Source organism: Balaenoptera acutorostrata, chromosome 9, assembly GCF_949987535.1.
Source record: "Balaenoptera acutorostrata chromosome 9, mBalAcu1.1, whole genome shotgun sequence".
NCBI lineage: Eukaryota > Metazoa > Chordata > Mammalia > Artiodactyla > Balaenopteridae > Balaenoptera > Balaenoptera acutorostrata.
The window spans coordinates 98555930-98582056 of NC_080072.1; the positions used below are offsets into that span (position 1 = coordinate 98555930).

The 26127-nt window shown below is 39.8% G+C and overlaps 1 protein-coding gene across 1 annotated transcript in view; it reads left to right on the top strand.

The window, feature by feature from the left end:
• UBE4A (ubiquitination factor E4A) overlaps positions 1–24661 on the top strand; it is a 34206-nt gene extending 9545 nt beyond the window's left edge. Inside the window, exons 3-20 of the mRNA XM_007196592.3 lie at positions 22–195; positions 801–913; positions 2118–2270; positions 2917–3076; positions 3323–3525; positions 3728–3919; positions 4859–5192; positions 6268–6388; positions 8114–8418; positions 9731–9863; positions 10896–11083; positions 12824–12924; positions 13039–13152; positions 14691–14865; positions 18449–18629; positions 19076–19223; positions 20317–20474; positions 21626–24661. Coding sequence (XP_007196654.2) covers positions 22–195; positions 801–913; positions 2118–2270; positions 2917–3076; positions 3323–3525; positions 3728–3919; positions 4859–5192; positions 6268–6388; positions 8114–8418; positions 9731–9863; positions 10896–11083; positions 12824–12924; positions 13039–13152; positions 14691–14865; positions 18449–18629; positions 19076–19223; positions 20317–20474; positions 21626–21755 — 3083 coding nt within the window. The 3' untranslated portion in view covers positions 21756–24661. The remainder of the gene's footprint in view (positions 1–21; positions 196–800; positions 914–2117; positions 2271–2916; positions 3077–3322; positions 3526–3727; positions 3920–4858; positions 5193–6267; positions 6389–8113; positions 8419–9730; positions 9864–10895; positions 11084–12823; positions 12925–13038; positions 13153–14690; positions 14866–18448; positions 18630–19075; positions 19224–20316; positions 20475–21625) is intronic.
• The last annotated feature ends 1466 nt before the right edge of the window (positions 24662–26127 follow it).

Below are 26127 nucleotides of genomic sequence, written 5' to 3' on the forward strand. Positions count from 1 at the left end.
ATGACTTACATTTTCTGGCAGATGAACTCCCAGCCAGCCCAGATGACTCAGATAATAGTGTGTCAGAGAGCCTGGATGAATTTGATTACTCTGTGGCTGAGATTAGCCGCTCATTCCGTTCACAGCAGGAAATATGTGAGCAACTCAACATCAATCACATGATCCAAAGGATCTTCCTCATCACTCTGGACAACAGTGAGTTACATATTTGCAGCCAGTGTGTTTATTACTCTGCCCTTCCTGCTTGGGCTAGGGACTTGCTCCTAGAAACTTATTGTATCTGATGGTTAAACAAACCCATCATACTCCCTGGAACACAGGGTTTATATTTCAAGGAAGCTTTTAATGTGACCTAAAGCAGAATTTTGACACCGATACAACTTTCATTTCTATTTTGATACTGACTGGGCCATGTAGCTACTGCCTTTACTACCTTAAAAGGGAAATGGGAATGATAGCTAAATCCATTTTCTTCTCAGAGGTGACCTAAACATTTAGATGAAAGCCCCAAGAAGGGTCAGATAGTGTTTCCCCTCTGTGCCCTATCTGTAGTTAAACCCCAGAATTAGTGCTGATGTCTGGGATTTACTCTTTAAATGTCATGGTGTTAGGTTTATAACAAAGCACATACTCTTGAGGGGTAAAAAAGATTTAAATCTTTAGATACTGCTGTGTGTGTCAAGATCATTCTGATATTACCTGAGTCAAACTTGGGGTTCAAGAGAAATGCCATCAAGATCAGTTGTCTGTATAAGACAGAAGCATTATCCTTAACCTACCAGATTAAAACCATTTCCCAGGTGACCCAAGCCTGAAAAGTGGGAATGGCATCCCCAGCCGTTGTGTGTATTTGGAAGAAATGGCAGTAGACCTGGAAGATCAAGACTGGCTTGATATGAACAACGTAGAGCAGGTACCATTCTTAACATTCCTTACATGTGCCTTCAGCAAAAATTAGCCTTGCAGCTGAACTCTGCTTACCTTTCTCCAACCATGGCTTTGCTTAGCTCCATCTCTTACATTGTTTGTGGTGTTCCTCTTTTGGAATCTTCTCATCTACCATGGTCCCATGTCCAAATCTACCCATCCTTTAAGACCTAGTTAAAATGCCATCCTGTTTACAAAGTTTTGCCAAGTAGGAGTTATTTTCTCCTCTGGACTCCGGCAGTAATCTCCATGCATCTCTTATGGGAATTGTCTCTTTCTGTCTCATGTCTTGGCTTCTTTATGAACCTGTCTTCTCTCTCCCGTAGACACTAATTTATCAAGGCCAAGGTCCATCTCTTTTTTTATATCTTTTCCAAAATCAAAACAATGCATTTTACCTTACAGGTGCCTAATTAACATTAAAGGAATAAAAGTTTGATAGGGAAGACTTGACAACTTGTAGTTTAACTTTATAATTGGATTGGCCAAAAAGTTCATTCGGGTTTTTCCGTACGATGGTATGGGAAAACCCAAACGAACTTTTTGGCCAACCCAGTACATTTAAACTGTGTTTATATAAGTCTGAGTGAGGTCAGCAGTGATGCAGAGTAGTAGATTTCACATACGAGTTTAATCTCCGATTCTCCACACCATTCAACAAATATTCTTTTAATGCTTACTCTGTGCTAGGAGCTATGCTAGACACTTAAGCTTGCTTTAGGATAACTACATAAACAACTAGATTTGTATATGTAATACTTTCTAAAGTAATGATACACTGAGCCCTTTTTTCCCCATTTGTTCTGTGTTCTGTGATTCTCATAATAACCTGTGTCAAAATTATCTTTTATATCTTGATGTTCTAAAATAAACTTTGCAGTGGTCAGGGGAGATAAATTAGGAGTTTGGGATTAAGAGATACACACTACTACATATAAAATAGATAAACAACAGGGACCAACTATATAGCACAGGGAACTATATTCAATATCTTATAATAACCTATAATGGAAAAGAATCTGAAAAAGAATAGCTATATATGTGTGTGTAACTGAATCACTTTGCTGAACACTTGAAACTAACACAACATTGTAAATCAACCATACTTCAATAAAAAATACGTCAAAAAATTTAAAAATAAATTAACTTTGCAATGATTTAATATTTTTGTTATTTGTTTTTCTTAATAGGCCGTCTTCACTCGCTTATTACTTCAAGATCCAGGCAACCACTTGATTAACATGACCTCTTCTACAACGTTGAATCTCTCTGCTGATCGAGATGCAGGGGAGAGGCATATTTTTTGTTACCTTTATTCCTGTTTCCAAAGAGCCAAGGAAGAGGTAAAAGAATAATCCCTATTGAGTACTCCATTGTCCTCTTGGGTATGACTTTAACACATAAGCCAGAGAGTTGGATCAATGTCTTTTTTTTTTTTTTTGGCTGTGCCACGCAGCATGCGGGATCTTCCCCAACCAAGGATCGAACCCACACCCCCTGCAGTGGAAGCACAGAGTCTTAACCACTGGACCACCAGGGAAGTCCCAAGATCAGTGTCTATTATATCAATTTATATACATCATATTATATGTGGAACTGGATATCAGAGGCACTGTTAGTTTATCTTCTAAAGTTTTAGTCTCTCCTTTCTGTGGCTTGGGGTCTACCCCTTTCCCCAATTAACAAGTGCCTCCTATTATTCTCTCTACAAACGTCTTAATATATCACACCCTTATTAAAAAATGGTCTGATAAATTCATTTCCACTAAGGTGTACATAACAGAGTAGACTAAGCTTGATCACTTCCAGCATTAGAATTTCTAACAGGTGATTCCTTAAACCTAAGAATGAACTCTCATGGCTTTTCAAGCATCCACAGGAAAGCACTACTGTTTTGGAACACAATGTCTTTTCCCTTCTCTTTGCTATATCTGTCCTTGTGCCAGGTCACAGAGCTAGCCTCTTCCCTCTGTTCATTGCTGTTTCCAGATTACCAAAGTTCCAGAGAACCTGCTACCCTTTGCAGTGCAGTGCAGGAACCTCACTGTGTCCAATACCCGAACAGTTCTCCTCACCCCAGAGATCTATGTTGACCAAAACATCCACGAGCAACTGGTAGATTTGATGTTGGAAGCCATCCTAGGAGGCCGTGAGTACATAAGCAACATCTATGAGCTTCTACATTTGATTTCCAAGTGTAACATTCCTCTGATTGCATTAGAAAGCCTCAGAGCCACTATGGTTCCAGCGTAAATTAAGGAAGAGAGCTCACGCCTTGACCTTTGAGGTTGAATACCAATAAAATTATCAAAAGTATCAGAAGAGTAAAGAGCTGTGTGTAAAGGCGTCTAAAAATTCTTATGGCCTCCTCTCTCTCTCTGTTGTCTTCTGTCAGATTTTGAAGGTGTAGCTGAGTTTCTGGATGAGGTCATCGAAGCCTTGATACTGGATGAGGAAGTTCGAACATTTCCAGAAGTCATGATTCCAGTGTTTGATATTTTATTGGGCCGAATAAAAGATCTAGAACTCTGCCAGATCCTGTTGTACGCATATCTGGACATTCTTCTGTATTTCACTAGGCAAAAGGATATGGCAAAGGTAGGTCTGAAAGCTCATATGTATTCAGTTGAGTTGGAAGCTTAATACTCTATGCTTCCCTATCCTGAGGGCAGTGTAATATTACCTATGGAATAAGAGAAAGATACATTCGTTGTTGTATAGTCTTAACTCTTTGAGGCCCTCTCATCCCATCATTTATCTCATCATACAGACAAATAACTAGGCTTGTCTTCTCCTACAGGTTTTTGTAGAATACATTCAGCCCAAGGATCCTAGTAATGGGCAGATGTACCAGAAGACCTTGCTGGGAGTAATCCTGAATATCTCCTGCTTATTAAAGACTCCGGGTGTAGTAGAAAATCATGGCTACTTCCTGAATCCATCTCGTTCCAGTCCCCAGGAGATCAAAGTACAAGAGGCCAACATTCATCAGGTGGAGCTGTTTACCGGTGTATCCCAGCCCCCTGATCTTAGATTAAGTATCGTTTCCTCAGAAAGCAGATGCAGATACGGCTGCTTGAGCCTCTTTGGGAAAGCAGATCAATCTGGTTGGCTCTCTACCATAATCATGTCCAGAAATGGCCCTCTTTTTAGCAGGCGCTAAGAGCAGGGGACAAACCTTTGTGTGGTTGAAGAGTAAGCTGCTACTCTTCTTTGCCCTGTGCTGTAGCACAGCTACCTGCTCTCAATCCTCGTTTTTCTCACCAAGCTATTTCTTATAACTTTAGCTCCTAAAATCTTCTGATTGAACTCCAGCTTAAAAGCCAAATTGTTTTCCCTTTCCTCCTTCTACTTATGTCCTCTCTTTTTGGGCTTCTTAGCATAAATTGTGGTAGAAGTCTGGCCAACATATGACAATAAATGGTTGAATTGGGGGCAGTTTAAATCTCCCGTCATCACAACTTTCTAAAGCAGGGGTTGGCAAATTATACCAGTGGCCAAATCCAGCCTGCCGTCTGTTTTTGTAAATAGTTTTATTGAACCCAGCCATGCCCCTGTGTATATGTATTGTTTATGGCTTGATTTCATGCCACAGTGGTAGAGTTGAATAGTTGCTGCAGAGACCATATGGCATGCAAAGCCAAAAATATTTATCATCTGGCCCTCTGCAGAAGAAGTTTACCATCCCCTACTCTAAAGCTGTGTAAATGCTACCTGCAGTTGGACAGCTCATCAGGAAATCTCTTAAAAGTTCCCAGAAAAAAAAAATTTTTTTTTTAATCAGAAATGGTGGCGTAAGGCACAGGGAGAGTGAGGGAGAAGATTAGGATTCGTGTATTTTTGGAAATTGCCAGTGGCTAAGATTTGAGAGTAACAAATATTAGGATTGTGAAACTGGAATGTTCTGTGGTTGTGTTTTCTGGTTAAACAGTTCATGGCTCGGTTCCATGAAAAGATCTACCAGATGTTGAAGAACTTACTCCAGCTCTCTCCAGAAACCAAACACTGTATCTTGTCCTGGCTTGGAAACTGTTTGCATGCAAATGCAGGCCGCACCAAGATTTGGGCCAATCAGATGCCAGAAATCTTCTTCCAAATGTATGCCTCGGATGCCTTCTTTCTGAATCTGGGTGCTGCTCTCCTGAAGTTATGCCAGCCATTTTGCAAACCCAGATCTTCTCGGCTCCTCACCTTTAATCCCACTTACTGTGCCCTGAAGGAGTTGAATGATGAAGAACGAAAAATTAAAAATGTACACATGAGAGGTAAGGGGGAGCTGGTCTTCTCAAAACTGTGTGTGCGTAACATCTAAGCCATTCACTTCTATATCCTTTTTCACAGAGGTCTCTCTTTATCAAAGAAGATGAGGCAAAAAGAAAAGCTATTATGAGTTTTAAAAAGACAAACTTTTTAAAACTGTTATTTTTTAGATGTTGTCCTTTAATGAGACCTTCTGTCTGAATTTGGCAGACTTGGATATTCGCTCATTCATTCATTCTTTATGAAAATGAATAAAGTACAGTCCCTGTCCTTTTTGAACTCAAAGTCTCCACGGGAAGGCAGATATGTTAACAGATCATCATAATATGGTCTAGGGCTAATCTACAGGAGCACAGAGGAGGGAGTAAATGATTAATTCTACAGAAGCTGGAGGTCTTCATAGCTGAGTCCTGAAAAATGAGTTGGGTTTATCAAGCAAAGGAGCAAAGGAGGCCCTTTATACAGAGGGAAAAACAAGTATGAAGGTACACAGCTGTGTAATGTCTTAACTAAGGAACAGTGAGAAGCTCAATGTGGCTGGAACAAGGGGTAGGTGGGGGAAGGGGTATGGGAATTGGCAGGAAATATTAGCCTAGGGAGGAAGAATATTGGGGAAAACTCAAACAATACAGAGAAGTGAAAAGAAGAAGATAAATCACTCTTAATTCTACCACTCAAAATGAATCACTCAATCTTGATGTATTTCCTCCCAGTTTTATAACTCTTCTAATTATAAAAGTAACACATGCTCAAAAGCAAATAATCTTAAATACAGAAAAGCACAGAATAGATACAAATGATCTATTATCTATCCCCTGGAAAAAATCTACAGTGCTATCATTCCTTTTGATTGTTGGTGATTTCATGATCAAGCTAAAGAGATTTAACTGCATTTCTATAAACTGAGAAGCCAAATTACATTTTTAGACAAGAGAGTAGGAATGTGAGAAGATTTGTTTTTAAGAAGGTATTACTTAATTCACTGATAGCAGGATGGAAGTTGAACTAGAATAAGGGGACACTGGAGCCAAGATAGATGTCTGTGGCAAGCCATTTACTCTTCCTTTTAATTTCTTTGAGGTTTGGACAAAGAAACCTGTTTGATCCCAGCTGTGCGGGAGCCAGAGTTTCCCCAGAACTACAACCTTGTAACAGAAAACCTTGTCCTGACAGAGTACACCTTGTACTTGGGATTTCACAGGTAACTCCTCTGATGTCATTAAGAAAGGACTGCTTGGTTGTGTTGATAACCAGAAGGTTGAAAGTGTGTCTTACAGATAACAATCTCACTTTATTCTGAAGGCTGACATTAGGATCTAGTAGGAAAAGGGCATTATATGCATGTTTGTGTCTACATGAAGTGGCTTTATCCATATAACTTGAATTTATTTTTAATTTTTGACCTGTTAAACTTTTTAAAATTAAAGATACACTAGTATTTTTCTCTAAACTTGCAGATTTTTAAATCACCATCTTCCTTTTGTCATCTGCTAAAGTGGAATTGTTTTCATTTAACATTTCACATTCTGCTCTTGAATTTTCATTACTTATTACTCCTGATGAAAAAAGAGAAAGCTTTACGCTATGGTATAGAGACAAAATTGACAAAATTAAATGTTTATAAGGTATTTCAATAAGATCAGTAGGAACATAAAAATCTATGTATCAAAGATAAGGAGGATTCTGGAAGTGTGAAGATTTGAGAGCTAAAGTGTATGACTTCCAAAAATGGTCTGGTTCTGGCTAACCGTATGTTATTCTATGATTTTTTTTTCCCTCTGATTTAGCTGATTGTGACAAGTATAAATAAGGGGAGAAAATAGCTACTCACTCACAGTCTATAGGAAGGTATATTGAGGACAGCAATTTTTAATGCCTTTTCGGGATACTTAAACTGACACAGCATTTTTCAAAACTCAGCAAATTTTTGGAAAAATGAAATTGTATCTTTATTAGAGACATTTTCTATCCCTATCATTGACATTTTAAGTGAGACAATAGATAACAATTTAGCATGTGTTTAACCTGTTCAACCACCTAGATTCAAACACAAAAATGAATGTCATCTAGTTTCCCAGTATTGACTAGCTAACCCTAGACGTTATCCACAAGGCCAAGAATGACTTTGGACTGTACACATAGACACAACTATCTATAACATTGAATTATGGGTCTTCCTTTCATTAGAGAACACTTGGCTGACCCTTCTGGAAGAATCATTTAATTTTATATTGAGCATCAGAGGACTGGAAGCTGCTCTTAGGCTGCATCATAGGTGGCTGCTGGTTGATATGTGGTCATTAGTAATCTAGACTCCTTTCTCACCAGCGTTAGTTCTCTACTAACCATGGAAAGACTGTCCATATAACCACATCCAGGTACAATCATTGCACTTGTGTGGTGTCAAACTCTCCTGCTGGGCTTCTTGTACTTTGCCTGATCGTTATATATTGTACATAATAAAAGCCCAATCTACACCCTGCTCAACCGAGCCATTCTATGGATGGTGCATTTCAGCCGAAGACAACTAATCTATGTAATTAGATTCAATTCTTGAATACTTGGTAACATTTTCATGGTGCTATGCCCCCACCTCTGTCCTGTCAATAACTTTTGTGATTGCCTTCTGTGTCATCACAACTGCAGCTCCCTACATCCTAAAAGGGAATAATAGAATAAATAAGTGAGGATTTGGTTTTCAAAAATGGTCTGTAAGGGAGTATGGGAGGGAGGTGCAAGAGGGAGGGGATATGGGGATATATGTATACGTATAACTGATTCACTTTGCTATACAGCAGAAATTAACATTGTAAAGCAATTATACTCCAATAAAGATGTTAAAATTAAAAAAAAAAAAAAACGGTCTGTACTCAACTGTCCCTATATGAGCCTCCTGACCCAGCCTTTTCTGCTTTCTTGGGGGCAGGTTGCATGATCAGATGGTAAAAATCAACCAAAATCTGCATCGGCTGCAGGTAGCCTGGCGGGATGCTCAGCAAAGTTCTAGCCCTGCTGCTGACAACCTCCGTGAGCAGTTTGAACGACTGATGACCATCTATCTTTCTACTAAGACTGCCATGACTGAGCCGCAAATGCTGCAAAACTGCTTAAATTTGCAGGTGTCCATGGCTGTTCTCCTAGTTCAACTGGCCATAGGCAATGAGGGCTCACAGCCGATAGAGCTAACTTTTCCTTTGCCAGATGGCTACAGTTCTTTGGCTTACGTGCCAGGTAAGCAGGCTCTCCCTTGGGAGCTTCCTATTTATAGCCATCTAAGTTTAACTGGGTCACGTTGGAAGTTTAATCCTCGAAATATCCTTCCTTAGTTATCATTCAGCTGTTTTTGGAGAAACAGCTCAAACTTGTAGGTAATGTCTGTTGGTTGAAGCCTGGGGGAACTGACAGCTTGTTCCTCGGCATTGTGTCGCCACTGCTGCGCAGATAAGAAAATAGTCTTCAAAGGATGAAGTGCGGTCAGGGTTTTCAGAGCTGTTAGTTTCTATCATCACTATTGTTTGTCGTTCAACTTACAAATTTATCTGTCTAACCCACCCCCCTGTGCTATTCTTTAGAAAAAAAAAAATCATCTCCTCTCGGTTAACCCAGAAGTGAGATTGTGTATGTATGTATGTATGTTGGTGAGGGGTCGGCAGAAACTGTCCGTCAAAATCAGGTTACATGTTCTTGATCACTGTACCGGTCATCTATTGCTGAGTCACAAATCACCCCAAAACACAGCAACTTAACACAACAAACATTATCACACACAGTTTCCACGGGTCAGTGATCCAGGGGTAGCTTAGCTGCAAGGTTCTGACTCTGGCCCCTCGCGAGGTTGCAGCCAGGCTGCCCACCAGTGCCATGGGGATCCGAAGACGCCACCAGAGCTGGAGGATCTGCTTACGAGCCTAGTTGTGTGGTTGTTGGCCAACCTCAGTTGCTTGCTGGCTTCTTTTCCAGGCCACACAGGACTCTCCTTAGTACTGCTAATGGTATGGCAGGTGGCTTCCCTCAGAGCAGGGAACCAAAATGGAAGCTGTAGGCTTTTATAACCTAATTACGGAAATGACCTGCCATCACTTCTGTGTGCCCCGCAGTGTGTGTTCTACCCTGGAATAGTGTAGGAGGAGGTATACAAGGGCATAAATACTAGAAGGCAAGGACCAGTGGAGGACCCCGGAGAGTGAAGACCATAGTCATCTAACGTATTCATTTCTATTCAAGATTCTTTTTCATCTAAAGGGTTATTTTAACGCACAGTTAACCTTGAGTGTGGAAGTATAACGTCTATCAGTATACTTTCTTAAACTGCACTGGTGTGTTAACATTTTACGTCTCTACTATTCTGTTTACTTGGATAAAAATAAAAATTGACTTACATTCAAAGGAGATTCTATATTAATTTATCGTCATTTCTAGTACCTACAAGACATTTGGGGTTTTTTTAACCTTCACTGAGTAGAGTAAAAGGGAGGAATTTAAATATTACATAATACAAAGAGTCAGATGTTTGGCTAATTCCAGTGTATATTTTCTTTCTCAGAATTTTTTGCAGATAACTTGGGTGATTTCCTCATTTTTCTCCGCCGCTTTGCCGACGACATCTTGGAGACATCAGCAGATTCCCTGGAACATGTCCTTCGTTTTATCACCATTTTCACTGGAAGCATAGAAAGGTGAAGTGCTGAAAGCATGGCTCTGTCACAGTTTAGAGCTGCAAAACATTCAGAAGACTTCTAAACCAAGAAATAAACAAGCCTGAATCATAAGGGGTTGCCTTCAGAAGTTGTGTTAACATTAATGAATCACCTGACTATCCTTATGGGTAGCCCAAAATCCCACACTTGAGAGGCATAATAAACAAAGGACTTTGCCCACAGAGAATTTGAACCTGCATATAAGGTACCTGATGGGAATTTCATTGCTAGTCCCTGGTTAAAATAGTTACCTTAATGCCAGAGACCCTGCCAGGTGCTAATGATCTTCTAGTGTATGATAGCAAAGTTTGCTCTTAAAATTCTGAGTTGGATGAGCAGTAAACTTGGGTAAATGCTCTCTGATCTCAAGTCTTACCATTCATAGCTTCTAGTCCTCCTTCCCAAAGGAAGACGCTCATTGACCTGTGGAGTTGCTTCTCTGATTTTTTGGTGGTAGGCCAGAGGAAACAGTACGTACGTAAGTGAGAATTTGCTGCACAAAGAAGAGACCCACAATCCCCTGAGCCGTGTCAGTGAGACATAGGTAGAAGCCAGTCCTTCACTGAACTGAGCAGACCTAATGAAAAATCATAAGTCAACAAGTCTTAGGCGCACATGGTATGCATTATAAGTAACGTGGAATAATAATATCCCGGCCCTTAGCCTCAGAAAGTTTGGAAAGGCAAGTTTATCCCAGATGAAGCTGTCAGAGAATAGTAAATAGTAAGTCATGCATTGTTATAGAGAAGTAAACAGAATGGCGGAGCATTAAATAGAAACTTAAATACTCACCCTAGTAATTGGTAAGCTGTGATGATCTTAAAGAGCTGAATGGTACACTCTGCATATCCCCCAGAAATTGACCGACTTAAAACTGCGGAGTCGTGTTTTCTCCTGTAACTCTCTGTACAGATGATATATGATGTTTTGACTCCTCGTATGGAGAGAATAGTTATAAATTTGGGAGTCACATTTTCTGCCTGCTCAGTTTGCTTTCTGCCCTATTCATAGGATGAAGAATCCCCACCTAAGGGCCAAACTCGCGGAGGTGCTGGAAGCAGTGATGCCCCACATGGATCAGACCCCAAATCCCTTGCTGTCCAGTGTGTTCCACCGGAAACGTGTGTTCTGCAACTTTCCCTACGCATCCCACCTCGCAGAAGCTCTAATCAAGGTCTTTGTGGACATTGAGTTTACAGGTAAAGCAGTCTAGAACCAAGAAACTGATACATCGCCGATCAGTTTTTAAATGTCAGGAAACTATCATAAGCCATCATTTATTGAATACCTACCATGTGCTACCCTTGATGCTAAGTGCTTTTTTCACATTGTTTATTTAATCTGTTGCCATCTGGAAAGTTTTACTCTATTATCCCCATTTACCTATGAAGACATGGGTGCTCAAAAAGATTAAATTATTTGTTTATGTCATACAACTAAGTGGTAGAATCAGGTCTCTCTCACCTTAAAAAAGAAAAACGCATACTGTTAACAACTTTACTATAATTTTTGATAGAATCATACTCAAATAAATTAGCCTGTCCAGTTAAAACCCCGGGTCTTTATTTTTCTCTGCCTCAAAATTACAGAATGGTGGATAATGAGACAATGTGCTGAGATATTCTTTTGTCTTATCCAGACGGTCTAACTCTCGTACAGTTTAATTGTTAGATTAAGAATAACAGCAGGCGCATAGCACAGGGAGATCAGCTCGGTGCTTTGTGACCACCTAGAGGGGTGGGATAGGGAGGGTGGGAGGGAGATGCAAGAGGGAGGAGATATGGGGATATATGTATATGTACAGCTGATTCACTTTGTTATAAAGCAGAAACTGTAACACCATTGTAAAGCAATTATACTCTAATAAAGATGTTTAAAAAAAAAAAAAAGAATAACAGCAGGCAGCATTCCCTTTCTCTCATGCCCTTTTGAGCTGTAACCCTGAGATGCTATGTCTGAGTAAACAGTACCCCCTCTCAACCAGTAAACAAGATATGCAAAGCAGTTACTTAAGACCCCTTTTAAAGGGGATGTCCTACCAGCCAGTGATAAATACAGTTAACATTAAAGAGACATTTAACACTTTACTGACTGTTTTTCCATATTTGAATTTTGACTTTGTTACTTGCTTACCTCTGAGACTTAGTTTCCTCATTTGTAAAAGGGGTTGAAGTGATGGTTGAGGCAGTGTATGTAAATCTTTATAATATATAAGAAGTTGCACAATAAATCATTGCAGTTATCTCATTATACAGCCACTACGACCCTTTGGTTGTAATAATAGAGGGTGTATTATAATGCCTGTTTTGTTTTCTGAGGAAGTGGGAGTTGAGAAAGAGTAAGAGACTTGCATTAAGTGGAGCCAGAAGGAAAACCTAAGTCTCCTGACTCCAAATCCCATGCCCCTCCTTTATTATATGACCCAACCTGTAGAGCTCTGGTGGTACTTCTGGCATGTCAAAAGCAGTATAAGCCTCAGATTTTTAGCTCCTGGCCTGATTTTTCAGAGTAATCAAGAACCAGTTGGCCCCACAGTTGGGATGTTATCCATGAAGAATGTGGGGATTACTTTTAGTAGCCCATTCTGCACATGGCTGGCACTGCCACAATGGCCAGCTCAGAGGCCTCATTCAAAGTCTGATAAGTAGTCTACGTTTGGATATGGAAGCATTCGTTTCCCTTGGCTTTTATTTTGCAGCTCAGTCCTTGTCCTTTTCTGAGTACTGTATCGTTTGTATGTCTCCCTCTTGTTCTATCGGTAAGGAGATAAGCAAACACTTGGTTATGACTCTAGGCCTTCATAAACTCCCACGGCAGGTCTTGCCGGTAGCCTTGACAACATTCAGAATTTTTATAAAATGGCTACACATAAACATAAGCCCTTGCCTTTTCTCTAATAGCACCACCTTTGCTGATGTTTTGCTCTTACCTTACTGCAGGAGACCCCCATCAGTTTGAGCAGAAGTTTAATTACCGCCGCCCCATGTATCCCATCCTCAGGTACATGTGGGGGACAGATGCCTATCGAGAGAGCATTAAGGTGAGAATGTTTTTGGTGAAACCAAAGTTGAGTTATCTGAGTTTTGCTCCACATAAGCCCCAATGGGTTGTGATTCGGTACTAAAATGGTTTTTTCTTGGGCTGGGACTTACAGGATTTGGCTGACTATGCCTCTAAGAATTTAGAAGCCATGAATCCCCCACTTTTCCTCCGCTTTCTTAACCTGCTAATGAACGATGCCATCTTCCTTTTGGATGAAGCCATACAGGTAAACAAACAAACAAACAAACAGATTTAACTGCCCTTATACTGTCATACATACTTTTTACCTCTTAGTCATAATAGAGCAATCCTCATGCTAGCAACCCCCTAGTACCAGTCTTGGACACCAAAAATTTGCAAGTAGTAATGTACCACCAACCTCGCCCTTGTAGAGTCTGATAGGTATTGTTCCATTAGAGACCAAGACCAAGGGCCTTATGAGCTAGGATGATATTTTGGCAGAGAGTGGAAAAGAAAGTGTGAAAGGCCAAACTAAGGTACACTGGCAGAACTAATCAGTCTAGCACTACAGAAAGAAATCGCAGGATCTTCATTCAGTTAGTGACTTTCAACTTTCTTCCATCCCAAGACATTAGTAACAGTGACTGACCAAGGCAATGATTCTTAGCCCTCTTTCCTAAAAGCTTCTGACTTTTATACCACTATTTGAAAAAAAAATCTCTGGTTTGGGTTATTTCTTCACATAAAGACTCCAAGTCATCAGTACTCTTCATCTGTCCACTGCCTCCCAAATCTTTAGCTAGATCTGAAACATGAGTTTTACAGAGTATACACGTGGGGGCCTCTCAGTTCCTTCAGCTTAACCATCCCTTGTGGAGCTGCTTATTGCTCCTATAAAAACTTCCCTTATCTGCGTCAGGTGTAAGAAAGGGCAGTGACCCAAAGGGAGACAAAGCAGGTAAATCATGAGGGTAGCCTGTTGGATAGCCCCCACATTCCTCATATTGATTAGCAATCTCCCAGTAGCTTGTATTTAATTTGTGAGAAAATGTTCCTGCTTGTTCATAATCCCATACTTGAAGATTTTAGATCTGTTGCCTTAGAAAACAAGTCCTGTAATAAATAGACCTTTCTAAGCAAGAGCTATGTGACAGAATGACACAGACGGCGTTTTCATGGGACTGTAAGTTTAACATGCTTGCTACAACAGCAAGAATGGTGAGAGGTAGAGGGTTTTAAATATTTATGGTTCTCCTTCCAGACATTTTTGCATATTTGATAGAGCTTTGTTTTTTGATAAGCAGTTTTGGGGGGTGGTTTTTTTTTTTCCATCTTTCATCTTTTTTTTCCCTGTAGCCTGATTGCTTTTACCAATATTTCGTATACTATTTATCCTCGTTTCTATTTCATAGACTATAGTATTTCCAGGGGAATTACCCATAAGTCTACCCAGGCTGAAACAATTTTTCCCACAATTTCTTTTTTATCTTTTTTTGTCTTTTTTTTTTTGTCTTTTTAAGTCTGTGCCTTGCGGCATGCAGGATTCTTAGTTCCCCGACCAGGGATCGAACCCATGTCCCCTGCATTGGGAGCATGGAGTCTTAGCCACTGGACCGCCAGGGAAGTCTCCCCGCAATTTCTTTTTAAACTTCAGCCCTGTGCTGAGAAATAAAGCCTCATGTCTCTTAGATAGTCCGTGGTTTTCCCAGCTTAGTGGACTAGATTTTAAATAAGACCTCTTAAATATCATCTTCCCTTCAATACACTTTGTTCTCTGATACCTTCCACCTCTGGTTTCTGTAGTATTTGAGCAAGATAAAAATTCAACAAATTGAGAAGGACCGAGGTGAATGGGACAATCTGACTCCAGAAGCCCGCCGAGAGAAGGAGGCTGGCCTACAGATGTTTGGACAGCTGGCACGTTTCCATAACATCATGTCCAATGAAACAATTGGTACCCTTGCCTTTCTGACATCAGGTAAGGATACAACACACTGCTTTCCCAAAACATGCAGTGGTTAAGATCTGCTTCATTTGAGGGATCAGCCCACTGAGGCTCTGGTGACGGTATCCTCCTCCACAGTCTGAGAGGAAGTGAATCACTAGAGAAGCTTCAAAAAGAATGATGTTGTCCATTGTTGACATGGGAATGAGGAAATGGTCGTCCTCACACAGCTGCCAGAAAGCATAAGTTAGTATCATTTTTCTTGAGGATAACTTAGCCATATCAGTATATCTGGGGGTGTTTGTGTTACCTGAAAAAAAATATTCTTGAACTCTGGTTAAATGTGGTGGATCAAACAGAGATATTTATCTCTACTCCCTCTAGAGCTGCACTGTCCAGTTCAGTAGTCACCCGCCACATGTGGCTCTCAAGCATTTAAACTTTGGCTAGTCGGAATTGAGATGTGATATAAGTAGAAAATACACACTGCAAGACTTTGTATTTACAAAGTAAAACCTTTCATTAATAATTTTTATATTGATTATATATGAAATGACAACCAAGGATCACCAGACATTTGAGGAAATCCTCTAATGTGAAACACAGATAACACATGAAAACTCTTTAAAACAGGGGTCCCCAACCCCCAGGCCACGGACCAGTATCGGTCCACAGCCTGTTAGGAACAGGGCCGCACAGCAGGAGGTGAACGGCGGGTGAGCGAGCGAAGCTTCATCTGCCGCTCCCCATCACGCCCCATCACTCGCATTGCCGCCTGACCATCACCCCACCCCCACCCCCGCTCCATGGAAAAATTGTCTTACACGAAACCGGTCCCTAGTGCCAAAAAGGTTGGGGACTGCTGCTTTAAAATATCTTTATAATCTCAGAGGTATGAGAGAAGATACAGCATACGTAAAACAGAAACAAAGAGGCGTACAAGGGATTATGCAAAGAACAAGAAGGAGCTCTTGGATATTGAAAATATAACTTCAGAAATTTTGAAAAGTCAGTAGAAGGGTTAGAAGATAAATTCAAGGAACTCTTCCATGAAAGTAGAACAGAAAAAGAGGTGGAAATTAGAAGAGAAAACAAGAAAATTAAGGATCAATCTAGGACGTGTCAAAAGAAAAAAATGAAAGGGAGGACGTTATCAAAGAAATAATACCCCCCAAATTCCCCAAAACTAAGAGAGTCTAAATTAAAAGGAGCCACCAAGTACCCAGCGCAGGGAGTTTTTAAACCCCCACACTAAGGTATATCATTGTGGCATTTCAGAAAATCAGGGTAAAGAGAGCATCCTAAAAGGTTCCAGAGAAAAATCAGGTCATGTACAATGGTTTAAGCATCAAAACATCTTTGAATTTCACAGCACTGACGTTTGAAGCTGGAACACAGTCCTGATGGAAAATATCTTTTCAGCCTAGAATCTTATAGCCAACCAAACAATTTTACCCTGTTTGAGGGTAAAATGTAAGGACATCTTCAGATATGAAGGTATCAGATTTACTTCCGGTGTACCCTTTTTTGAGAAGCTACAAAAGGATAAATATACTCCATCAAAATGAAGGAAGAAAGTGGAATCCTGTAAGAGAGATGCAAAGGAAGTTCCCAGGCTGATGATAGAGGTAGTTTGTATGACCACACCATAGGCCTATAAAACAAGGAGTCCAGACTGGAGTGATGAATGGAAGCTTCCAGAAAGAATATCTCCAAAAACTATTTTTGAGAGTTTTACATTCCTGGTGGAGAGTTTAGAAAGATTTAATGATAGGTACTCTGAAAATAAGCGGGGGAAAAAAAGTATTAAAAAGTATTGGGACTTTCCTGGCGGCACAGTGGTTAAGAATCTGCCTGCCAGTGCAGGGGACACAGGTTCACGCCCTGGTCAGGGAAGATCCCACATGCTGTGGAGCAGCTAAGCCCGTGCGCCACAACTACTAAGCCTGCACTCTAGAGCCTGCAAGCCACAACTACTGAGCTCGCGTGCCACAACTACTGAAGCCTGCACACCTAGAGCCCATGCTCCGCAGCAAGAGAAGCCACTGCAATAAGAAGCCCATGCATCACAGCGAAGAGTGGCCCCTGCTTGCTGCAACTAGAGAAAGCCCGTGTGCAGCAACAAAGACCCATGCAGCCAAAAATAGTAATAAATAGAACAATTTTTTTTAATTAAAAATATTTTTTTAGGGCTTCCCTGGTGGCGCAGTGGTTGAGAATCTGCCTGCTAATGCAGGGGACACGGGTTCGAGCCCTGGTCTGGGAAGATCCCACATGCCACGGAGCAGCTGGGCCCGTGAGCCACAATTGCTGAGCCTGCGCGTCTGGAGCCTGTGCCCCGTGACGGGAGGGGCCGCGATAGAGAAAGGCCCGCGCACCGCGATGAAGAGCGGTCCCCGCACCACGATGAAGAGTGGCCCCCGCTTGCCGCAACTGGAGAAAGCCCTCGCACGAACCGAAGACCCAACACAGCCAAAAATAAATAAATAAATAAATAAATAAATAAGAAAATCCTTTAAAAAAAAAAAAATTTTTTTTTAAAAATAAAAATTAAAAAGTATATATATAATCATTAGAATACTATGTGGCTCTGCTGTATATGATATTTACATAATCTTAACGACAAAATCTAAATTATTTCACGAAAGATTTGTTTATATATTAGGGCAATTTGTATTTGGGGAAGAGGGACAGCAATGAGAGCTAAACTCTCATCAGTAGTAGAGTCAACAGATAATGACTAAAATTGAAAAATTAAGAGCCAGCAGTACTAAGCAAGCCTTATACTACTTGGTTTGTTGCACTTGGTATTTATTTATTTATTTATTCATTCATTCATTCGTTCATTCATTCATGCTGTGACCTAGCAGTTCCTTACAAATTTGTTGTAGGAAGTAATGTCTACAAGATATGTACACAGTGAAGTTCATCAATTAGTGAAACGCTTATAATAGGAAAAAATTGAAAACAGTCATAATGTCCAGCAATAAAGATAGAGTAAATAAATAACTCATGGTGTAGTCGCACATTGGAAAACTATGTGGCCATTAAAAAGGGTATGAATCGTCGCTATCCTATAGAACTTTATGTGATGGAAACGTACTATAAATCTGGACTGTCCAATACTATAGATACTAGCTACATGTGGCCATTGAACACTTGAAATGTGGCTAGTGTATCTGAAAAACTGAATTTTTAATTTAATTTTAATTAATTTAAATAGTCACATGTGGCCAGCGGCTACCATGTTGGACAGCACAAGAACCAATATTTACTGAAATGGTAAGGTATTTACGATATCATTAATGAAAAAAGTAAGTTACAGAATATGTACAATATGATAATCATTTTGTTTTATAAATGTATATGTATGTAAATATGGACAGAAAAACTAGAAGGCTATATTAGCAAAATGTTAACAGTGTTTACATCTGAGTAGTAGTTTTTATATTTTGTTTGTTTGCTTTTCCTTGTCTAATATTTTCTAATATTACTGCAATGAAAATGTATTTTAAAAAATAGCAGTCCCCAGAGGTCTCCGAGTAAAACTCTAAGACATTGTAAGTTGAAGATCGCTAATGGCTTGAGTTTTCACAGACTTTGGCTTTTTTTCCAGAGATCAAATCCCTCTTTGTGCATCCTTTCCTGGCTGAGCGCATCATCTCCATGCTGAACTACTTCCTGCAGCACCTGGTTGGCCCCAAGATGGGGGCCTTAAAAGTCAAGGACTTCAGTGAATTTGACTTCAAACCCCAGCAGCTCGTTTCAGATATCTGCACCATCTACTTAAATCTTGGGTACCTGAGATTTAAATTGGGCAGGCCAGAGGCCTTGCTCGTGTTTTAACTGGGGGTTTTGACAATGGAATGACTAGCTGGTAATTATGTGGAAATAGAAAGGAAATGGTTTGTTTCTAGTTGGCTGATGAAGGAATCTTCTATAGTTTTAAATAATGAAATTTTGTATGACCTGTGGGACGTTATTTGGAATTTCCAACATTCTGCCTTGATCTGTGCAAAGATAAACTTTACTGATTGTTCCATTGTTTGGAAAAGCAGTATATTTTTAAGGCCATGGGATACTTGATAAGACTTCCTTCCTAAAAATTAGAAGAAATCATTCTATATCAAAAGAACATTCATGGTATATAAGTGATGGGGAACTTTGTTCCTCAACCCATCCGTTATTGCCCTCTTTGACCTATCCTCTGATGCTCAGTTTCTTTCTGGTGCTGACCTTCTAGGGATGAGGAGAATTTCTGTGCCACTGTGCCCAAGGATGGACGTTCCTATTCCCCAACTCTCTTTGCACAGACAGTCCGAGTCCTGAAGAAAATAAATAAGCCTGGGAATATGATTGTGGCTTTCAGCAACTTAGCAGAGAGAATCAAGGTAAGGAGGAGGATAATTTGTTTATTAACATGTTCAATAAAAATCATGTCAACTCAGCCGTTCTGCTTTTTTATCCAATTTGAGGGGGGAAAAGAGTATTGCGTTGAGAAAATACATTTAGCTGATTCTTCCTGATTAGTCAATAGCTAAACTACCATATTCTTTAATAGTACTGCTCTTTTCAATATGAGGGTGAGAACAAAAATAAGAAGCTTCTACTAAAAGAAAAGAATTTACAGATTTTTAATAGGCTGTTTTTATGAAAACTTCTCTGTACAGTGTTACCAATAGATTTGAAAATCTACAATATTAATGCAGAACTTTTCAGAATACAATTCAAGATTAGTATCTTTTAGTCATTGATTTTTATTGATTTTTCTCTGTTCTCTCTATTTGTAGTTGGTAGTTGGCTTATATAGGAATGGCCATACATTTTAAAGATTAAAATACTGTATTGTACTCGGCTAATCCCTTTCGTTGGAGCAGTTTCACTTGCATTTATGAAGAAGGAAAAATTATGGCACGGAGTCTAATGGAGAACCTTCCTAATTGATAACAGTCTTCCCTTCATTGAGTTACTTATTTATTGAATTGGGCTTCATCTTTGCCTAGAGCTTAGGCAGATGGATCGCTGAGGAACTAAAGTTCAATCAGATGTTGAAGCCACTTTTAAATTCCCATACCTGTTTGTACCTAAAACCGGAAACTGCTTTTCATACACAGACTGCATGAGTAACTCTGTAATTATACAAATAATAACCCCCTCCAACCCCCACCCCTTATAGCCGGGCTGTTGTCAGAAGGATGGATGTTGTGCGTGGTGTGGTTTTTTTTTCCCTGTTAACATTTAAATCCATTTCTGGTCATGGCTGCTAGCAGCTGAGCCAAACTGAAGATTCAGAGTTGGGGCTGAATGTTAAATTTGCTCCTATAGTATCCATATTGGCTTGTTTCGAACATAAAGCTGAGAATTGTTACTGTCGCCGTAAAGGGTTACTAACAATAACCCTTGAAGATTAAGGTATAGTCACTGAGCATTTTGAGTTCAGCTGCTTCTGTGATTTCCCCGTAACTACCCGGTATTTGTGCTCAGTCTCTAGCAGACCTCCAACAACAGGAAGAGGAGACCTATGCAGATGCCTGTGATGAGTTTCTGGATCCCATCATGAGCACACTGATGTCTGACCCTGTGGTGCTGCCGTCTTCCAGAGTCACTGTGGATAGATCCACCATTGCCAGACATTTGCTCAGGTAAGCCAGCCCCCAAAAGCAGCCTCAAGAGTACAGGTGTACATTTGTCTGCTATCATCTTTTTCTCCCGGTACAGTACTGTGCACCCAGTAGGTACTCCACATTGTTGATTTATTAACGTATTGTGTTGAGGTGGCATTTTGGTAGAAGTATATCACTTGATTGTTAAGGATTTCAACATCCAAAACAAGACACCTGTTGAGAAATGCTGGAGCTAACCTTACCTCTTCCTTCCTCAAGGAAATAATTTCTATCAATTATAAAATATGTCAACCTGGAGTATAAGTTGACATGAAATTGTTTTAATTTTACTTTAGTTGTAAAAATATAAAAGACAGATTTTTTTAAAAAAATTGAGGTTTTACACTCATTGTATGGGTTTACCCACATTCTGCTGCAGCTGTTGGACTCAGCCATGGTGACTACAAGTTTTCCCCAGCCTGCCTACTCTAAGTGCAGCATTAGAAAGAAATGGGTACTGAGAGACTCTGCCTATTTAAAATGAAGTTATATAAGTTGACCCATATCTAGGGAAATAATGTTTTTTAAATATTGGAAAAAAGGATGTTCTCCTTGATGGTATTTGGTATTAAGCACTCGCTATATGCATGATGCTGTGCTGGGTAGTATGTCTTTTCCAAAGTGTCAGTGAGAATTTATATTTTTATCGTGGCTTCAGAATACAGAGAGAAGGTATATCATCTTACCTATGAGGAAGCCATAATCTGCATTTACTTGAAGAGCAATCAGCTAGCTAAATCCAGTGTCAACCTACAAAGCTTTATCCCTTAACACCTTATACTGTTTCAAGAGTCTGTCACTAAAACTACAAACAGCTCTTTATGCTGACATGATTGTTATAGGGTCTCTGTCTTGGGGAAATGGAATCAAATACCATCTGAAGAGCAATGCTGAGATAAAGTTTGTTAAGCAGAGAGACAAAGTAGCTAAAAAATCTGCAAAAAAACCAAAAAACCTCCCAAATCACTCTCTCTCATCCCATTCTTTCTAACCTCAAGTCAGCACTTGATTCAGAATCATAATACACTCTAGCTTCAGTCTCAAGGTGAGATGCCTAGGTATTCTCTTTTTGGCTGAAGATGTTAGAACTTACGGAAATAACCCCATTTCTCTTTTTCTCTTTGTCTCAGTGACCAAACAGATCCCTTTAATCGTAGTCCCCTCACCATGGACCAGATCCGGCCAAACACAGAACTAAAAGAAAAAATCCAACGGTGGCTCGCAGAGAGGAAACAACAACAAAAGGAGCAACTTGAATAAATACTGTGACATAAACAAACCAAAAACCAACCCCAGAGTGTAGATAAACAATTGTTTGTGGTTTCTCTCTTTCTGGTTCTGTTCCTTTCCTTTTTCTTGCTTTCTTTTTTTTTTCTTCACCCTTTACTAAATTAGAGAACTGCGCTTTCTCAAATTATGATAATTAAAATTCCTAAGAACTTTACAGTGCTGGCTTGCAGGAAATTATACTTATAGCATCACCACGTTTGGAAATCATCACTAATTTTTACCCTTTGTTATATCTCTTCCTGTTCTTTCTTCTTCCTTTTCTTACCTTAAATTACATTAACTTCAACTACTAAAACCTCCTGCCACCTTACTATTTCTCTTCCAAGAACTGCTCAAACATCTTTGGTGAGCACTGCTTTTAAGTATATGATGTCACATATTTCAGTGACAGCTGATATCAGAAAGTCCTGTGTTATCAAGGTATTTACTAGACTTTGTGACCCAGACTTCAGCCCTTTTCCTTGTTACAGCTCTGCAATGTTACAGAATAACATTTTGTATAAAAGCAGATACCTTGATGTTTAAGTAAATTTTTGAATAAGATGAAAGATGACATGAAAAAAGGAATCTTATGCAACTTCAGTTGGTAGCTCTTAGTTTTGTGTTATCTTGTAACTCAGAGATACCTTGGAGGCCAAACACTTCCCCCATGGAGTTGTCATTACCACAGAAAATTTAGCCCTATAATATTTTTAGGAGGATTGGTAGAACAAATTTGCAGTTTTGACACTTTATTCAGAAAATTCCGAGGTGAAAAAAGAAGGCTGTTGGGCCCTTTTCATCTACTGGAAATCAAGGACTAGGCTTGAGTAGAAAAGTTAGGCAACCAACATTGTAACTATGAAAAATGTCATTTTAAGACACTAATAGCAGCAGTATATCTCACTATATATATATACACACCTACATACACACACCATGTACATTTTTATATTGGTCTAGTGTAAACAGAGTACCACTTTATATTGTCTCTTCCATGGTAAGATGTATGCAGTGTGTGGCCATGTTTACTAACACTTATTCTAGACAAAGTTCTGAGACTGTAAAATGTATATAGTTAACGTTTGTTTGGGCTTATGACCTGACTTCTAAGAGCTGCTTCTAACTCAGCCTTAGGTCATCAATTAACAGAGCAGGAATTTGAGCACAACCTTGTCCACAAACCATTTTAAATACCCACTTAGCCCTATGTAGTTAGTAGATGGATGGGCCCCACTTTTACAAGTTGAGCTTGAGTTCCCTACTCAGTTGTGCAGCTTAACATGCTGAGTGAGGCACATTCCCCTATGGACTGTCTCTATCACTATCCCTCTAAGCCCGAAAATACAACTAACAAGAAAAGTGGTATGATCTAGAAACAGGGGTCATTGCTTCATTTAGAGGATATTATTGTTAACCACGGCCTCTTTCAAATAAGATGGTAGTTTTACGGTAATCCAACACAAGTTGTTATAAGCAGTCCTTGATGTGTTTTTGATGGTATCAGCTGGAAACCCTCAAGTCAGAGGGCATCCCACACTAGATATAAAGTAGATGTTGCCTATTGCTGTGCTTATAAATGAAAAAGGCAGTCTAGGACTCTCGCAAATGCCAGAATGTAAGATAGTAATTCAGTATGCTCCCTGGGCCTTTAAGGCATGGGTTGACAGGATTTGTTTATTTTCTTCAAATGAGCTTCATTTCATATTTATTATCCTCCTTTACTTCTCTGAGAATGAACTGTATAAAATAAGCTTCAATTTACTTGCATTTATCTTCCAAACCCAATGTAGTAGGATATTTTCATTTTTAAAAGAAGTGGGGAAAAGACCAGAGTTTTATAGGAGAAAAGTGGAGGAAAAAACGGGCACAAAACCTCAGAAGGCAGCTGTTCCCAGCAGCTTTCTAGTTAACAACCTCTATGCTGCCTCTTGTATCTGTGTCTGTATTCTACTTCTGTATTAAGTCTTCAGATTGTAAGCCTTTTCTGGCAAGGTTTTTTGTTTTGTTTTGTTTTTAAAAAAAAAAATCTCTTTTCCTGAAACTTTTTATGAATGGCTATGGCACCATTAATGCTGCTGAATATCTATAAACTCATCACAAAGGCAAGTGCATAGCTTAAGGCCACTATTGGTAAGGAAACCAAGTGTCCTCTGTGCCTTTTTCCTTTCCTTGAAGTAATTTAAGACATCCCAAAAATGAGACTAAAAAATTATGATCGTGGTACAACATGGTGCATATGTGCACTCGGAAGCTTAAAGAGGGCTTGTGTTTTCTGGAACTCGGAAGCAAGCTCTAAATCTATTAGAGCAGACTTTCTGACATACCTAGTTTTATGTGTTGGCTTTGCTAGCGTATGATAGGAAAGCGAAGACTCTTTAATCAGCTCTAGTATTGCTTACTAAGAGGGTAATACTAAACTTGGAAAATTAAGTAGGTTTTATCAAGCAATCTGGGTTTGTTTGTTTTTAATATAGTTTTTAATGGATATGTGAAAACTGAAAGAAATGTCAAAGGTTTTTTAATGGTGCAGGTGAAGGTGCCAGTTGCTATTTGGTATCACACTCTACAAAAGCTTCATTACTTTATTTGATGCTGGTTACTAAGCAGCCATTGCACAGAGCATAAGTCTACTGGGTGCCTTTACAAGCCAGAGGCTGATGCTGCACTGTTGATGTCATGTGAGGAAATAATGCACATGCTCTAACTGCTTGGAAAAGAAAAAGAACCTAGAAACAAAGAAAATGAAGAACAAAACAACAAAAAGTTTGATTGAAATAAAACTTGATCAACATAACTGTATTTTGGAACATTCCAGGAAGGTTACTTCTTGTCATACTTGCCTGGGGGTGTTTGTTCAAAGCTTGTATTTAATAAATGAACATCTGACTTAACAACCTTTGTTATCACTGCCTTTATTACAGTATCAAAAGCTAGTGGTGGGCTTCCCTGGTGGCGCAGTGGTTGAGAGTCTGCCTGCCAATGCAGGAGATACGGGTTCGAGGCCTGGTCTGGGAGGATCCCACATGCCGCGGAGCAACTGGGCCCGTGAGCCACAATTACTGAGCCTGCGCGTCTGGAGCCTGTGCTCCGCAACGGGAGAGGCCGCGATGGTGAGAGGCCCGCGCACCGCGATGAAGAGTGGCCCCCGCTTGCCGCAACTGGAGAGAGCCCTCGCACAGAAACGAAGACCCAACACAGCCATAAATAAATAAATAAATAAATAAAAATTTATAAAAAAAAAAAAAAAAGCTAGTGGCAGTTCCAGAAATCCCTCTGAAAACTTAGAAGGCTCTGAACTTGACTTTTTTTTAAAGGTCGTATCAAATGTGTGGCCTGGCTGACCTAACCTGCCTTACCAGGCTTCTGGACCCTGGAGTTATCTTCAGATGAGTCTCAGGGCATGTTTCTTCCTAAGCAGTTCACTTTTGGCTTCACTTTTCTTCATCTGGCCTAAACCCCAGGTCTTTCATTTTAATCATTCACTATCAAGTTCCCCTTTCTTGCCCCTTGTTTCTGCACCTCTGCTATGCAAAACCTCAGCCCAGATTAACCCAACCATTTCCCTCTGCTCCAATATCCCAGCTACAGGTTACTGTTGGAGAAAAATGACACAAACTTTAGAGTGCTGTGACCAACAATCCTGTGTGTCCTTAACTTCAACAGCTATTCCAAACTTTAACTTCTTTCCTTAGATTTTCTCCCACCCTCCCACTTAACCCTCACACTCAGATGGCCTTGCCTTCTACTTCATAGATTTCAGAATTTCCACTTTCAAACTTCTCTTCCATCATCCCATCTGTGGAAAAGGCCCCACAGTTTCAAGGCTAATCCCTCCAACCTTATTTCCAGCCTCATCAGGAATCTTGTCAATCCCGCTTCTTGATCTTCAATCTCTCCCTTGAGTTTCATATCTCATATTTGGTTTTCTGGCTGGTATTCCTTTATAGCCATATTTCTTCACTCATTCACTCTGGCTTCTATCCTAATTGAAACTGCTCTACCTAATGTTTCTGTATTGCTCCATTAACTTCCTCATCCTTAATTTTACTTCTCTGGAGTATCAGGCAACTGAATCACTCCTTCACTGAAGCGCTGTTCTTGACTCCTTGCTATCACTCCTAATTTTTCATTCCACCTCTAACCATTCCATCAATCAGAGTTTTACTTCTACTCAGCTTCCCCGGGTCCATTATTTATTGTGTTTTTCTCATCAAATGCCACATCCCTACGTATATCTTTCCTTCCAGTCATGTTAACTATAAAGTTCAACTCGGTAGGACACACCTGTTCTGTTATACATCAACCCAAGGATCTCCTCTAGGAAGTCTTCCCAGATCAGCACCACGCCTAATCCGATACT